The sequence below is a fragment of the Etheostoma cragini genome, chromosome 15, assembly GCF_013103735.1.
Source record: "Etheostoma cragini isolate CJK2018 chromosome 15, CSU_Ecrag_1.0, whole genome shotgun sequence".
NCBI lineage: Eukaryota > Metazoa > Chordata > Actinopteri > Perciformes > Percidae > Etheostoma > Etheostoma cragini.
The window spans coordinates 17298807-17316275 of record NC_048421.1 but is presented as its reverse complement, the minus strand read 5'-3'; the positions used below and the strand labels follow the sequence as shown (position 1 = coordinate 17316275).

Sequence of the window (17469 nt, the reverse complement as noted above, 5' to 3'; positions counted from 1 at the left end):
GGCTTTGACCAACTGATGTACTGTATCTCTCTCCTGGGTGGACCAAATTCTCTGGGCGGCCAAAGCAGAGAAACGGGAGGTAACCTTGCCCCTTATGACCTCAGAAGGAGCAAGATGCAGATCGCCCCATCTGAGCTTTCATTTTCTCAAAGGCCGAGCAGGGTACCCAGGGCTCAGTTTACATCTATCGCCATTTCTCATTCTAATGTTAAATTAATAAAGTGAAACACAACTGCAAAGAGATGCAAAACGACTAGGCACAACAACAACAAAATGATGCAAACAACCAAGAAATGACGCAAAACAACCGCAGAGAGATGCAAAACAGCCATCTTTGCAAATTACTACAAAAACAACCATAAAATCAAACCACCGAGACAAAAAAAAAAAAACGCCACAAAAGTATACCAAACGACCACAATTTGACACTAAATGACCACAAAGTGACGCAAACATTAGCTGGCTTGCTAATGAAACCTAGCGTGCATGAATGTGTAATGTTAATTACCATAGCAGCACCAATGCTTTGGCAATTCATGTTTAATGTTAAACACAGCGTCTTCACTACAACGTGTTAGAGATATAAAACAGACACTACTTTGTAGGTTACGTTCAAGTACGACTGTGGCCGTGGGTCTTCGCGGCACCTTTACCTGTCTATGACTGGAGCAAAGCCGGAAAACAGATTTTAAAAATACTTGCGCTGCTCAGCCCTAACGTTAGCCACGGTATTATGTCGGGAAGCTTCGTTAAAGATTAGCCTAACCAGTAAAGTTACTTGTTCAAACGCCACAACAACAAAGGTTAGCTAGCAGACTTAACCTGCTGTGTCATTAGCAACAAGCACACCACACCAAACTAATACATGTGTAAGTTAAGTTAAGTAACCCCGGGATGCACTCACAGCTGTCTTGATATATCTAGTTAATTACTCTTTTTTAACTTTACTGGTGATTCTGTGCTAACCAATGAACTCACCTGTGTCCCAGAAGAGTCAGCGCGCTCTCTTGTTGATTCCAGCATGTTCCATACGGGTGAACGGAGCAGAATCTTTTGCCCCCCCCCTGATTGGATGGTCAGTGGGCAACGTGCTGATTGGCTAGTCAGCTCAAAATTCTTACTTGTAATGCTTGTAACTTCAGTGTTGCACACAAACATTGGACATTTGTGTTTCCGTCGCTCAGACTTTGTGAAACATCACTGTTGAAAATGTTCCTCCACACATTTGAATTACACATGTACGAATACATTTTTCAGCTGCAAAACCTTTTAAACATGCACAAAATAATTCTACAGGAAAAAAAAATTTATTAACGGGCCTTATATGTATTTTTCTGTTGCACCTGCTTGATGTGTGGTTGTGTTAGCAAGGCTAGTTTTTGATCATGAGTGATTTAATCCAATGCACGTGTACAGCTGTCCCAATTTACAACAACAAAAATAGCCTTGCTAAACAATGTTGCTTGTGAGTTGTTCATCAGTGAGGACTGAACTAATAGGAGGAAATGGTAGGGACAGGCCTGTATGAAAAGTGCACAGAGATGTTTGGGTAGATCTACGGGGTCATAAAGAGTGCGCCTGCTGAGACACCCAACCTCACCTGGATGGGAAAGAGGGAGCAATTAATGGCATCCTTCTGCATTGTTAACAGTCCCATTAAGCAGAGGGGGCATTGTGTAAAGCAGGGCTGTGTGAGAGCTTTGAACTGCAGCTCTGCAGCAGAGCAGAGGCCAGCCCCAGCGCCTCTGGAAGTTCTTATGTAACAGCAAAGCCATCTCCATGACTGTCTCATGACTGACACGGGGCTTCACCCTGCTTCTTTCCTCCCGCTGCTCTACATGTAAAACTTCTTTTCAGGGGCTCGGTTTATCACAACATCCATTAGGGGAAATGTTCTGCTTTGGTTGAGCAAATCTCAAACTCTTGAAATGTTGCTCCACGGAGAACAATTGTCCTTCAACTCCCTCAACTGTTGGTTAATGGAAAGAAGGTGGGACCTTGAAAATCCTTATAGGAAATCCACATTTCTGTTAAGAGTGCTGAATATTATGCAGATATGTCTCAGAGAGGCGTTTTGTAGGACATCAAAACGGCCTGTGGAGCACTCTCAGGGTCCTTCTCATTACCTGCTGAAGTGGAGGTTTTAGTTTTGGCAGTGATGAGTCAGAATGGATGATGTTGGGCCTTAATTACTGTCCTGTGACTGCTAGAGTTCTCATGTCAGCCGAATACAAGCCTTACAGCTCAAGGACACATATAGCCAGTTAAAACATGCAATGTTAGCTAAACTACAGAACGCGTCTTGCTGCCCATCCATTCTGCATAGGTAGCTGCTCTCATCCCAGCTGACGCCGAGCTTTCAAACCGCCAGACAGGAGGCCGGGCTAGAGTCAGAACACGTGTTACAGGCTCGGAGTAATAACTATGTACATTTACTCAAGTACTGTGTATCAGTACACATTTGAGGTACTTGTTCTGTTGATTTTGATTTCATGCTACATTATACCTCTGAGGGAATTATTGTACTTTATCTACATTTTCCAAATTTAGATACTTTACACAATAAGTTTTTAGTTCTAAAAGTATTAGTGAAATGGTCAGTTAAAGGCACCATTTTGGCTCTGCTCTCTCTATCCCAGAGCTACAGTGGTTACCTCTGTATTACAGTAAGTACACATTAATGCTTTCAAAAAAATCTTGTCACCAAATGAGATTTATCTGCAACCCATTCAGTCAATAGTCCAAGCAAAGTAGCTTATTTTGAGCCAAAAAAATAGTAGGCTACTTGTAAAATATATTTTTAATCTTAGATAATTTCTGTAAGGTGTCCAGAACATACTAAAAGAATCTCAAAATGTTAAAAATTTTCATGAATCCAAGATGTGTGCCAGTAAGGCCTTACAAACCCAATGAGAGTTTTACTATCAAAAAAACTTTATAAAATTAAAGTTACAATGAAAAATATTAACCAAATATGCCCAAAATAAACCCTAATGATCTTTTTTTCTCTCTTACTCCTATCACAATCTAACCTAACAGTGAAAGTGTAAGTAAAATTTGTTTTCCTAGTATCTTGTAAAACAAAAATAGTTTGTATTTTAAATATGCAAATGAGCTCAACACCAGACCTACTTGACTTATGGCCAAGAAGCCATAAAGGCACAAGTAGAAAAAAAAAGCCAAACACATCCAAGATGATTTGAAGTCTTCGGAAAAGGGAATGACACTAACTTTCCCAAACAAGCAAAGGTGTTCAGCAATTCACAGAAAATATGGGAAAAGGAATTCTTGCATTAGGTAAAAAAGCTTTGGTATGAATAAATTAAAATGAAGAAAAAAAAAACAATATGCTGAGATACAGGCGATCCTGTGATAAAGGAACTCCATTCATCTCCAGTCAAACCTTAAACTCATGCAACAGCTGCAAAGTTCCAGTCTTTTGATCTTTCAGATGGAAACTTGTAAAGCAAATTTTATGTCATTTGTACTTTTAGAGTAAAAGGAAGAACTATTGTCTGGCACACAATTTGAATTGTGTAAGATTTCCTCAAGTAGGAAATCTTAAGACTCTGCATCTTGTTCTGGATAAGGGAAATGATTTAAAGCTGCAAAAAACTAGTGTCGTGAAACACTACTTTGCCTAGGCTTTGTGCTAAATAAATTTGCAACTTCCAACAAGCTGACTCCGGTGTACCAGCCAACCACATTTCCTTCCAATGACCTACACATCTTTGTAGAATACGCTTTAAAAAATGCGACAAATTTTTCGTTTTGTTTTTTATTAAATAACTCTGCACAACAGTAATGAAGATCAATGCAGCAGAGGTATTGGTTGTGGACTTCAAGCCGTTTCTTCCTTGGTGATGCGGTCCTTCTTGAGTGGTCCCTGTGAGAGAGAAACAGGACAGAGATCAGTTGTGTGCACTCATCAGTCTGCTGCACATGTAGTCCATGTGTTGGCTCAAAGCAGCTAAATGTTCCCAGAGAGTGAACAGGGAGCGAGCACAGACAGGCACTGCTCCCCTGCCTCACTGGAATTCACTATGGCACTGGAATGGAACCCAGAGTTCATACTGAGACTGAACCAGGTTACGAACAGTGCGGGAAAACTAAACATAAAGGCTGTATGAAAATAGCTAAAGATTTTAGATTCATCATTAGCTCAATGTGTGATACTGCTACATTTGTTTGAGAGATAATTAAGCCTAGGTGTTAAGAGTGATAGAAATGTGCATTTCTCCTTGATCTTAAAGACAACTATCCTAAATAAGTCACTTAAGAAAAGTTGGCTCTCAGCACAAAGTCTTACCATGAACGCCTTCTTCTCTTCCACGGTCTGGAAGCGGCCGTGACCAAACTTGGAGGTTGTGTCGATAAACTTTAGGTCGATCTTCTCCAAGGCACGACGGCTGGTCTGCACCAGCAGAGACTGTTGGGAAAGGAAACAACTTTTATAGAATACTTAAAATTCACGTTAGTTCTAAATGGTAGATTAGAGAACGAAATTCTCAATTTTGGTCAGTTAGCCAGGAAAATAATAAATCAGATGTAAAACTAACCTTGCGCAGAGTCAGCACCCTCTTTTTGGTCCCCACAACACAGCCCTTCACCATGATAAAATCATTGGTCACATCTCCATAGTGGACAAATCCACCCTTTAAAGAAAAGGGGAGAGTAAGTCAGCTGTTCCACTTAAAGACAATATTTTATCAACATGAGTACAGGTTTCATGACTCACCAGGGGGTTGATGCTCTTGTTGGACAGATCATATTCGGTGGAGGCATTGTTCTTCACAAGCTTTCCATCCTTTGTGTGGTAACCCTGGCCAATCTTGTAGATCTTCTTGTTGATCTCTGTACGGTGGTGGTAGCCCTTCTGACCAGCACGGGCCACAGAGAAGGCCACACGGGCAGGATGCCAGGCTCCGATACAGGCCACCTTACGCAGACCACGATGGGTTTTGCGGGGAAGCTTCTTTGTGTGCCATCTGCTGGTGACACCTGGGAGAACAAGGGTTGTTAGAGTCCAGACTGAACCAATTCAACTAAAAGTGCATGTGGCAACCCAAATTAAAGCAGCTTTTACCTTTGTATCCGTGACCCTTGGTGATACCAATGACGTCGATCATCTCGTCCTGAGTGAAGACTGTGTTGATAGAGACTGCCTGCTCCAGCTTCTCACGGGCCCAGTCTACCTTGTCAGAGATATTGCCACCGTTCAGCTGCACCTCCATCAGGTGAGACTTCTTCTGCCTCAGGGGCAGCAGACGCATCTGCACAGATAATGCAATGAGAACACGGAAAATATACACACCCCATAATTAACGTGTACAGTAAATGTTTAGCTGTGTAGTCTCAGAAGGAAGGCAGCATGGAAGGTATCCTCATAAAAATCAGGCGCCATGCCTGACGCAAGATCCGTGGTCTCATCACAGACAGAAGCAGTAAACATCTCATTGGTAATTTAATAAACATGCTTACCTGTGTGTGGGCGATGATACGGATGACCTGGCAGTACTTCTTCATGGAAGCAAAGTCCTTCTCCAGCTGCTTCTTGCCATCATCATCCTGCCATTTCTTGCAGTACTTGGTGAAAGCCTTCTTCTTAGACTTGTACCTGAGAGCACGCAGTGCACAGAGAACATCGGTTGGCACAGGTCCTTCATAACCCCAAAGGGCCAGCGGAAGAACACTGTGCATAGCTGCTCGCCCTCCCCTCCATGCGGACGGGGATGCTGCATCAGCTAATGATTTCGGCTCATGGCACAGTTTCTAAGAAGCTCTTTCCACTGGCCAGAGGAGCCCGGAGCTCATCAGGGCACATGGCACCTGAGCGGAGCTGCCACAGGGGCCACCGTAGTGTTAGACTCACTCAGTGAAAATGCAAATATTTTAAGTTTCCACTGTGCAACTAACACCTGCTTCAAACACTAGTATAAGTGATTGTATAGTGTCTCACCAGTTCTTGTAGAACCGACGCTTGCACTCATCGCTGACATGCTCAGCGAAGATGGTCTTGAAGGAACGCAGGCCTCTGGGTGTTTCGACGTAACCCACAACGCCGACAACGATCATGGGTGGCGTCTCCACAATGGTCACAGCCTCAACCACTTCTTTCTTGTTGACCTCTGCAGAAAAATACAACTATTAAACTCTGAAAATTCAAAAGCTCTGAATTTTTCAAAGCTGCATTTTGTGAACCATTTCATGGTATAGACTGCGCTCAGTGCTCGACATTCAGCAAGGAGTTTAACCCCATTATGTCCGCCCGTCGAGAGACTCATCATAGGCAGAACACTATACATTATACACTACCCCCCCTCACATCCAGAACCTCTCAGATCCTTAAACCCATCAGTTAAGTAGTTAATAGGTCATTCCACTCACTTGAGCCAGGTCTGTCAACCTCACGCACGATGTGTGTCATGCCGGCCTTGTAGCCCAGGAAGGCAGTCAGGTGCACGGGCTTGCTGGAGTCATCCTTGGGGAAGCTCTTGGCCTTACCACGGTGACGACGACTCCTCTTTCGGGGCAAGAAGCCCAAAGATCCGTGGCGGGGAGCCGAAAATTTTCGGTGAGACTGTGGAAGGAAGACACCGTTAGCTTGACAGTATTTTATAACCAAGATGTTCAAATGTTACGTAGCTAGCGACAACATTCACGTAAATAAAGCACCAAGGTATAGAATGCAGCATGGACATGAAGTTACTTTGTTAGCTGCACTCAGTTTAAAAGCTGAGACAAGTTACTTTAAAAAGTTAATGGAAAGGGTCCAGGAGTTGGCCACGTTGTTAGCATGACTAGCTAACGTTAGTGTATGCACGGCTGTAAAGGTGGACTAAAACAGTTGAGAAGATAAATATTTAGGTTTTCTCAGAAGCCAGTAAATGCATAAAACTAGATTATATGCAATCAGTGTTTAACTTATAAACGTTACTTAGAAATTAACAGCGGCCTATGTCAAGAAGACATTTTGTATCCTGAGTTGCAGGTATGGTCATGTTTGAATCATCAAAAAGCACCATATAATGACAAAAATTTCACAAAATCTATTTAAGAGATTACTAAAACATTCCATCAAAGTAATATAAGAGTCTGACATAAGTCAAATGTTAAGGATGCCTCAGATATGAGCCGGATTCCTGTGGGTCGAACTCACTTACCATCTTGTCTCCAATCCGATTCAAAGAGGCCTTGGGAAGGGAAGCACACGATATATATACAAAAGCAAATATCGCGGGACTCGACGAGACCATTCTTTAAGACAACCTGCCCATGGGATTTCACCCTGTAGATGTTCTTAAACTCAGCAACCACTAGATGACGCTGTTTGGCGCTACATAGTATCTGCTCAATGATTGACCAAATATTTCTATTTAAATATTTATTTTTTACTTAGACAGTACAAAGGGAGATTGGTATTTAATTGAATATTTCTGATTTGCATGTTATCCTTTATACTGTATTTAACATAATTTAGTTAGGAAACAATATGAGACAGACATGGACAGTTGAACTTTTGTGAATTTGAGAAAATGTACTATTTGGCGTTTGTTTTGTGAATTTTATGTCTTTGTTCACATATGAAATACCCTTTCTCAATCATACCTAATGTACTTTTTCTTTTTTTAAATGATGGTCATTTACAAACCTCTAAGGAATGAATCACACATAGCATAAAAATCAAGCTGTCTTAACATTTATTTCCATTTCATTTATAAAAAAACAATTAAAAAGGAAAGAAAAGAAAAAGCAAGAAATGTACACCTTTCAGGTTAAGGCAGCAATGTTTTTTTTTCTATGTTCCAGTGTTGTAACATTTTTTGATGTTATGTATATAATAGGGTAAATACTCAAAGCATTTCATCACCAGCATATCAACAAGGGGATGTTAAGGAAGTTTTTTTTTTTTTACATAAAAAGTCTTAAAAATGTTTTAACTAAATCTGTGTGTTCTTGGGAAGCTGGCTACAGCAACTTTCACAAAATGTTGACTTATTTGTTGTTAAAAGGGTAAAGTAACATACCAATGAAAACATATCTTCCAAGGCTTGCTTTAATTTTGCCATCAGGCCTTGTGTTTCATATACTGTGGTTTAGCGTCCATTTATGAGACATACATTCAACAAACATAAAAACATGTTCTTATCTTTATGATTTCATTTCACAGCGCTTGTCACAAGTAATCAAATCTATCCAGACCACAAACAGATGTGTCAGTAATCTTGTCAGATGTCAAAATTGCCATGCTTCACCGCTACAGGAATGCAGGAGAATGCAGTAAAGGAACATACCAGCGTACCTGGATTCTGTAGAGAGGGTTGTATACACCATGCAGTTGGTCTCAGGCAATGCAGAATAAATGCCTGAGTGATGACATTGTGTCCATGCTTCAGTTCTGATGCAGTTTAGCCCTTAAGAGGCTTTACATTTTCCCATCAAGCATTAAACCACACACCACTGTCCTGAGCCGGGTTATCATTTAAAATGTGCCCAGAGGTGCGATCCGTATAATTTGTCCCTTTGCTTAAGCATTGGAAAGCTCTTTTATTTTTCAAGATACCAGTTTAAAGTTTACTAATCAACACGCATTCAGTCTGTGGCTCGAGCTCCAAGCTAGTTGTCCAAGCTTGTTATTCAGTTCATGGATGTAAGTTGTGTCAAGTCTTATCTATCTGTATTTCCAGAGAGCAGATCTGAAAGTAGAAACATTCCTGATTTGTGTGTGAATCTTCATATTTTATGTTCACACAAAACCAAATGCAGGCCTCCCTGTTCCTCAAGCTTCTGTTTGAGAAGACTTTGTCCTGATAACACTGTCTGAATGTGCCGCTGTGAACAATCACCCAGCACCGTCCAGACACAGCCTTCAGGATCCCAGTCCCTCGCGATCAAGGTTCATCTTTTGGAAGAAGGTCTTTCCAAACTCATAGGTGCTTATCATGACAGCGCAGGCTGGGGCCACTTTGATCACCCTGGGCATGAAACCTGGAGAAAATACAGTTGTTTCCACCTCTGAGCAAAGCAAACATAAGTTTTTTACTTGCCATAAAACAGCATCGAGTGTGTGTTTACCTGCAAAAAGACCCCTGTAGCCCATCTCAGCCCATATCCCCTTCATTATGTGCCAAGTGGACGTGGTTTTCTTTAAGGAAACTAGGAGGAATCAGAATAAGTTACTGTTTAGAACATTCTACATACGTGAGTTAATACATTTCACAAAACATAAATATAGATATAAGTAAAGACCTCCCAGAGTGTCCATTTCTCCAAGCTGGATCTGTCTCCGTGTCTTCACCACGTCAAAAGGCAGCGTCAAGATCGCAGCAATCTGACAGACAAAATGTACAATACACAGGTGTAGCCAATCATTACACTTCAAACTGTTAAATATTATGTGTGCATTTAGAATGATTGTTCATTTCATAAATAAGAATAACTGGTAGCCTAAACATTAAGTTGTAGGGCGGTTGCTTTATCCGGGAGAATCCTGTGTTTCTACGTTGAGTAACATCAACAAGGACATTATTACAAGACAAGTGTCTGTGTTGCAACAGAGATCAGGTGAGTCTTTACAGTAAAGCGGAGTACTCACAGCTCCAGAGATGGCTCCCGCAGTAAAGCTGATGGAGAAGTTGGCCTGAGTCATTCGGGACCGTTGACACAACCGGGCCTTCACCAGTTCATAGTTGAACCAGTACAACGCTGCAAATACACACAAACAGGGACAGCTCCAGTCACCTCAGGCTCCACACAGAGCTTTCACTGTAGCCTACGCATGTGGCCTGAAGTTTATGCTTGTGCGTTGGTGTGTGAGTTGATCTCTTTAAGACAAAAGCCGAGCTGGCGTGTATGTGCGAGTGTGTGTGTCGGTGGAGTGTGTGGGGAGAGGGTGACGGCGGTTAGCTTGGCAGCGTGTGCCGACTCTAGAGGCATAGTGAGAGAAACAAAGCGTCTCCCCTCTGCTTTTTGACCGTGGTGGGAAATGGAGTAGCGGGAAAAGTTAACCCTCTCCATGAGTTATGGAGAAGGAGAACCAGGAAATGAGCAACACTACCAAGCCACAGCTGTGCGATGTGTGTCGCCTAGACGTGTAGGTACATTTTTCGGTCGGTGCACATCAGGCTACGGCGTAGAGTTTGGCGTAGGTATGTGTCTCCACATACCTACGCATGTAGCCAGGGCATAGATTTTACAATACAATACAGTACAATACGGTTAATACAATACGATACAGTTTGTTAAAGTTTGTCTTTATCAGAATCTAGAATCAGGACAGAGGTATGCTGTGCAGATTGTAAAGTCCCTTAAGGCAAATGTGTGTTGCATGATATTTGGCTGTATGTATAAAATGGACTTAGCTAAGAAGTTTTAAAATATTTGCATAAACTTGAGGGATTCAGACAGTAAAACACAGTAACCGTGTATTCAGCTATGATTTGAAAGATATGATATGAAAGAAGATATGAAATAACAGCAGACGAGAGAAATATGCTGCAGGAGAGGTTTGACAAGAGGATAAGATAGATTTTCCAATGTATTGTTAACAAAAGGCTTGATAAAACTGGACAGATTGTGCATTTGTTATCTCTGCATTCTGTGGGGCAGCTCTCACCAGAGAAGGGGACATCTCTGAGGACGGTGGGTCCCCAGCCCCTCCACAGGGACAGCAGGCCGTCCTGAGCCACAGCGGAGCGGATACACACCCGCAGCTCGCTGTAGGACAGCCGGCGGGACTGCATCTTGGTCCTGACCAGCTCCAGAGGGCTGATCACCGTCACTGCCCCCACTGCAACCCACACACAAACACACAATCTCCAGCTTTTTGGCAGAGACTCAGACACTGTTGTCTCTTGGATGGAAATACTACACTACTACAGTTTTAAATCTATGTTTATACAAGTAATTAATATTAGAATATCTAATTCAAGGATATTCTATCATTTCCGTTGCATGTTTTTGACTGTCATCTTTTCCTGGCATGCACTCAGGAAGTGTAAAAGTGATACGCACACACGCGTTAGGCTGCTATAGCTAGGATCTCTATGTGTGCTTTAATGGACTTACATCTGGCCAGACCCCCAGCAACCAGAGGGATGTGGCTGCCCTGGAAACCCAGACCGTATCTCAGGAAGTCCCGCAGCTGGTCGTAGCAGGTGAAGTAGATGATAGTGGCAGGTACAGCCATAACCCTGCACATACACATGCAAATAAACCAAGGACAACATTGTACACTGTGTACCATAGCAATAGAAAGTTTCCATATATAAAAAAAAAAGATGCAGATATGTCAATAGAGGTAAACTGAGGAAGTTATTTCACATGCAAAGATGGCAGAAAGTGTTGTTTTCAGCCCCTCATTTATGGAGACTTCCTGCTTCTTTCTGTTTTCTATTATTTAAAGTAAATATCTCCGGCATCACCAGCATCAAAACAGCCTCACCTTGGACTTTCTGTCTACAGTCAAATTAAATTCTTGGGACGTTATCTTCAATCATTTGTTCAAGACATTAGGTAAATGATTGCTGTTCTCACTGCAGGTGCATGGCTGTGCAAAAACTCAACCCTCACAGCACTCAATGAGTCCAAATGCTCTTTTGATTACATTTACAGAGCAACCTTTACCCTTGCAATCTTGGCAAAATACTACACATCAGAATATAACAACTATTGGCCACTTCCATCAGTGTCTTTCCCAACCAAAAGTGAATTTCAATTCTTACACATTTATTCTATTCTAAGTATATTTTTGGACACTCACAGTGTTGGTGGTAGTCCACTCCACAGAGACCGGAGTCCTTCATGTCGAGAGATTTTCACAAACGCATCCTATGGAATGTACACACAAAACGTAATGCGTAAACACATTTTGGTTCATTTTGTGGCCAAAGCAAAGCTGCCGATGTACTTTCACTCACAAGTGTCCCACTGAAATGTGTTGGTGTTTTGTACCAGCTGGTGCAACTGGTCCCATTCTGACACACGTAGATGTGGTCCATCAGTCCGTTACAATACAGGAAACATTTCCCTGGGAGAGACACAACAGCCAGTTCAAAATGCTGCGTGACACAAGCCTGCACAGCAATCCCCAAAGAATCACAAGATATTCTAGTTTTATCGACTATCTGCATAATAGCATGCTTCAATCTGTTATGTTTTCTAAACTGAATTATCTAATCTTAGACGGAGGAGAGAAATGGGACCAATAATAGATGGGATGGCAATGACCACAGAGTTACTGAGAAGATAACCTCGGGCTGTCCTTGTCACTGCTTACTTTGTGTGTTTATTTAGAGCTTGTATAAGAGAGATGACTATTGACAAGAAATGTTAAATAAAAAAAAAACTATTTCATTTCACAACCTGCTCCTACTGCCAATTGTACCCTGTGGAAATATCCCAAAAAACACAACATTTACTCGGAAAGGGTAATGAGTAAGTAGTAGAGCTAGGTAATGTATCGATATTATATTGATATCGTGATATGAGACTAGATATCGTCTTAGATTCTGGATATCGTAATATGGCATAAGTGTTGTCTTTTCCTGGTTTTAAAGGCTGCATTACAGTAAAGTGATGTCATTTTCTGATCTTACCAGACTGTTGTAACTGTTGCATTATTTGCCTTTACCCACTTAGTCATATCTACATTACTGATGATTATTTATCAAACAAATATTTTGTGAAAGCAGCAATAGTCAACACTACAATACGGTTGCGGTATCAATATTGAGATATTTAGTCAAAAATATTGTGATATTTGATTTTCTCCACATTACCCAGCCCTAGTGAGCAGGAGTAAAGAAAATGGTCTACGAAGAAAGGTTGTTGTAGTTTTGGAACATGTGCAGTGTTGTTTTGTGTTTCTTGAAGCTACCAAACTTTAGAATATCTACCAACATAAAATGGTAGTTTAAAGCCAGGTACAACACTGCAGCCACACCAACTAAAGGCCAAGAACATGCACATCTAAAGGTTAAAAGTTCAACCTTTAACTTTAAGATATGCATGTTTATGATGGTAGAGATTCAATTCATCTAAGCTGTCAGAAAGCATTGGACTCTATTTGAGAAGGGGCTTATTGGGTTTACTTTGGCAAGGGATGTTTGTCGGCTGAGCCTGTGCCTACACACAGAAAGTTGTGCCGGACTACAGTATTTTTGCAGCAACAGTGGGTCAGATACTCACACTTGGACGGGCGGATGACGCCCCCCCACGGAGCTGATTCACACGCTAAAGCTAAAAAAAAAAAGCAAAAAGGCAGGGCAGAGAAAGGCACAGGTCAAAGATGAAGAACAGGTGTTGTAGGGTTAAAAGCATCAAGATAAACGTGGCAACCACAAGTAGCTGTTAAAAGCAAAGCCATTGCTTAGTTACCTTAGTTAATGTATGATCTAAAACCACAGAAGAAGACAAGCCTACCTTGGTGGAACGGTGTTTGCTGAGCCTGCAGTCTGATCTTCACAACGTCCAGCGGTGTGACTGTAAACAAATACATTGACAGACTTAATTATTATTAGTGGCATGCAGTCAGATGCCAGTTTATGAGGTACACCACGCTAAAACTAATGCTGTCTGATACAAGTCTCCTGCATTAATCCTCCCTTTATGAAAGGTTATAATGTTCCATTTCTGTTGAAACTGTTTTGGAGGATGAAGTTTGTGATGCCGTTAGTTCTGTCATAATACTGGCAGATGTTCCAATTATTTTGTCCAGCCCATTTATATCAATAAGAGTAGACTAAATAACAGAACCGCTGCCAGTGATGTTAATGGGTTTTTCATGTAGTGAGTCCCTGGGACTCACAGGTGGGGATTTAAGTGAGTCGGGGAACTTGAGGGGGTCCTTTAAGTTTTCAATTGAGATGTGTGAAAGTTCTTTTGTGGTTTTGAGGTTTCTTTTGTTCCCTCTATGTAGCGCAGCAACAATTAATCGAGTAATTGTCACCTTAAATAGCCAACTATTTTGATAATCTATTAGTCGGCCTGTGTCATTTTTTTAAGACAAAAGTAAAAATGAATTGGTTGCAGCTTGGTTATATGTAGTGAATATCTTCTAGTTTCTTCTCTCCTCTGTGACAGCAAACTGAATATCTTTGAGTTGCGGACAAAACAAGACATTTGAGGATGTCATCATGGGCGTTTGGGAAACAATGATACACAGTTTTCATCATCTTCTAAAATTTAATAGACCAAACAACTAATCAATTAATCAATAAAATAATCAACAGATTAATCGACTTTGAATATAATCGTTAGTTGCAGCCCTAATTCTATGACAATGTAGCCTTATCAGGAGAAATACACAGCGTAAAGGTAAAAAAACAGTGAGTTTAACATTGTTTGAGCTTACTGCACCCGTTCAGATTTTACTGCGTCCGCTATGCAGAACCTGTATCTAGCAACATCACTACTCTCTGTACTGCAGTACGCTCCAACAGCACCACAAAGTACAAAACCTCCAAAATGATCGCACAGTTGAATCAAAATATCTCTACAACCGAAAAAACTAAACATTATAACTTTCAAATGTTCGCAAGTGTACAAGACAAAACATTGTGTGAAATTCTAATATAAAATATGAATTACACTTATAGGCACACAAGTTGTTTTTTTCTGGTCTTTGTTTCAGGGCTGCATGAAATGAGGAAAATATCTAATTGTGATTACTTTAACTGATATTGTGATTGCGATACGATTCACAATATGGGAGGGAATGATCCATGTTAAATCATTACTGTCATTCTCACTGAAAAATAAAATTGATTATAGTGTGATTTTTGCGGGACTTAGGTCTGTTAGATATGGTTTGTAGGCGGGGACGTCTGCAGCACCACAATGCTTAATTCAGAATGGTTTGAGACATATTTTAACAAATATTGCGCCTCACCTGCGATTAAGATATTGCAGTAGTCCATATTGGGATTACGATACATATGCAATTAATTGTGCAGCCCTACTTTGTTTGCATGATCTCACCAAAAATAGATGTGAGGAGGGCTCCGGTGCCAGAAGCCAGCATCTGCTGCACTGGAGAGATAGCAGCCACCGAGCTGCTGACGGCCCGCTCCCCCATCCTGCCCACCTGTCGGACCACAAACAGAATACAGAACCACTTCACAGTGCGAACAGAATGTACTGCAACTTAACACAAGTGTCTACTGACCCTGTTTGAAGACAGGTGTCTATTATCTCCTTGTTTATTAACAACTATAGAGGACTGTTGGAGTCCTGCACAATCAGAAACCTAACACTGACTTTATGTCTTTGTATATCAGAATGCTGATTCTGTGACACTTGCTCCTGAGATGCTCGAAGTTATTAGTGAGTAATTAGTGATATTTGACTACAAAATAATAATAATAATAATAATAATAATAATCCTTTATTAGTCCCACAAGGGGAAGTTACAATGGTTTTAAAATAGTAATTACAAAAGAAAATAGGTTAAAGTGTTATTTGGTGCAATTTATACTGGTGTCCTACAGAAACACCACTAAAAACTCAAGATTATTACAGTCTAATAAAGTCAGACCTTCACTGAGTGAGCTGGGTAAGTCTAGGCGTTGTTGTTATATTGGGGTCATTGAAACATTGTGATAGCTTATCTACGATGTGCATGTCAGCAGACAAACAAGATCCCCACCTCCCTACCCCCTCCTAATGGAGGGAGGGGGGTGTTGGCAGATAAAGTTAAATACTGGAAAGGAAGCAAAACTAATGAAAGTAAATCAAATTATGTCCCTAGGGGTACATAACTCTCTTTAACTAAGTTGTTCACATTGTGAGGAAATTATGAACAACGCCAACAAATCCATCCAACCAAGATGGTTTGGCTTAATATTTTAAACCCTCGCATTGTCTTCCTGTACAAACATTTAGTTTTTCTGGGGGGAAATTTAAAAACCTCCTTAAGACACTTTTGTCACTTTTCCCAAAGTTATTTGTCGATTTTTTGGGACATTCATGTTGTTGTTGTGACCAGGTTTTTGAAGCTCTGTGAAACATTTGTTGACATTTTTACGTTTTCTAACTTTTACCGAAGTTCTTTCTCACTTTTTACAATGTCTTCGTCAATTTTTGTCTACGCTTTTAGGACATTTGTTATTTTTCCCTACATTTCTATCACTGTTTTCAGTGTTCTTAAATGTTTTTCTTTTCTTACGATGTTATAAATTAAATAAAACACCCAAATTCACTGAAAATAATGAACTGGTCAGTTATTTAACTTGTGAGGACGGTACTTTCTTCTCTTTTTTTTTTTTTTTTTTTTACAATTTGGTTGAAGGAAATCCAAATTTCCAATTTAGAAACTATTTGAAAAGGGGTCGAAATTGACCCCGAGGACAACAGGAGGGTTCCAGAGATCAGTATGTCAACCTTTCCTGTTTCCCTACCTGTGTGGTTCCCTCTGGCTTGTCCTATCGCTGGTCTTGATAAGACTGACAGTGGGACAGTTATAGCAACTTGGCCCTCAGTCTGGCCAATTAGCTGTCCTAAACTGAGAGGATGTGGTCTTCCTTCATACTACACAACGTTGCAAGAACAAGCATAATCATTTCTCATTCTGAATAAACCTAGATAACATTCATGTTGACAGGACACAAGTTAATGAAACAAAAGAGAGAAACAACACATTTCAAATTCGATAAGACTAACGTTTCACTTCATTCTGCAACTCAACCAATGACATAACCTTATTATATGCAGTGCAACGTTATGGAAACACTAACCAACAGTGATGGTACATTCTGTCCTTTTTGTCCACCATTGGCTAGCTAACATTATAGCGTTACACAAACAAAATACATATGTCATGACCCACACATGAGGAGAGGAGAAAGGTTTGGATTCAAAGTCAGTAGCACAACGTTATAATGTAGCTAGTTAGCTAGCTAACGTTAGTTATAGGTGGCATTCATGTGAAATATAGCTGGTATAACGTTAGCCAACGTGAGCTTTCGAGGCAACGCTATTGCGTTTCAATGACAAGCTAACATTACTTACCTCTACTTTAGCTGCCAGTGTGGTTGTGAAAGAGAGGCGTCTTCACCCATTTTAGTTATGTTGCCACATTTAAAAGCCAACGTTTAAACCACTCTGTCGTGCTGTAACTTAATCGGGTTCTCCATTGCTGATAACCCCCGTAAACATGTTTTTTTTGGAGTCGGGCTAAGCTCGAGGCGGAGAAAGCATAGACAGTATGGGGGGGAGTCACAAAATGTAGCTAACCTTCAAAAAACTACGCTTAGCGATTGCCGTTTGTTAGTGATTCAGCTAGAAAATGCGCATGTTGTAGAGATCTGATGTAAAATGTCAGGGCTCGCCCGGCCCCGCCCCCCGCTCTCTGCTGCGGCCGTAGCTCTGGCCCCGCCCCCCACCATCTGCTGCTGCCGTAGCTCTGGCGCCGCCTGGTGGGCACGGCGCTGGCTGCGCCGCAGCTGTCGCGTGTTACCGAGTGCAACTTGT

At 41.1% G+C, this 17469-nt stretch overlaps 2 protein-coding genes and 2 non-coding genes across 5 annotated transcripts; all 4 read right to left on the bottom strand.

Moving 5' to 3' along the window:
- Window positions 1-3770: 3770 nt before the first annotated feature.
- rpl3 (ribosomal protein L3) lies at window positions 3771-9736 on the bottom strand. Its single transcript, XM_034893440.1, has 11 exons — window positions 9730-9736; window positions 7347-7350; window positions 7164-7213; window positions 6388-6580; window positions 5960-6128; window positions 5482-5617; window positions 5087-5273; window positions 4739-5001; window positions 4560-4655; window positions 4310-4429; window positions 3771-3886 (listed from the first exon to the last, which is right to left on the bottom strand). The coding sequence occupies exons 3-11, from the start codon at window positions 7164-7166 to the stop codon at window positions 3842-3844; spliced, it is 1212 nt and encodes a 403-aa protein (XP_034749331.1). The 5' UTR covers window positions 7167-7213; window positions 7347-7350; window positions 9730-9736; the 3' UTR covers window positions 3771-3841.
- On the bottom strand, window positions 3973-4104 carry LOC117958783. The gene has a single exon (XR_004659788.1). It is a non-coding gene; the product is annotated as a small nucleolar RNA SNORA54 (small nucleolar RNA).
- On the bottom strand, window positions 5349-5441 carry LOC117958785. The gene has a single exon (XR_004659790.1). It is a non-coding gene; the product is annotated as a small nucleolar RNA U83B (small nucleolar RNA).
- Window positions 7739-17304, bottom strand: slc25a39 (solute carrier family 25 member 39). Of its 2 annotated transcripts, XM_034893449.1 has the most exons (12): window positions 17008-17304; window positions 14980-15085; window positions 13423-13482; window positions 13189-13239; window positions 11919-12028; window positions 11762-11829; window positions 11068-11192; window positions 10616-10789; window positions 9596-9705; window positions 9250-9331; window positions 9076-9156; window positions 7739-8988 (listed from the first exon to the last, which is right to left on the bottom strand). In XM_034893449.1, the coding sequence occupies exons 2-12, from the start codon at window positions 15074-15076 to the stop codon at window positions 8870-8872; spliced, it is 1077 nt and encodes a 358-aa protein (XP_034749340.1). In that variant the 5' UTR covers window positions 15077-15085; window positions 17008-17304; the 3' UTR covers window positions 7739-8869. The 2 variants fall into 2 exon arrangements, with proteins under 2 accessions (XP_034749340.1, XP_034749341.1); XM_034893450.1 differs by lacking the exon at window positions 13189-13239.
- Between the last annotated feature and the right edge of the window lie 165 nt (window positions 17305-17469).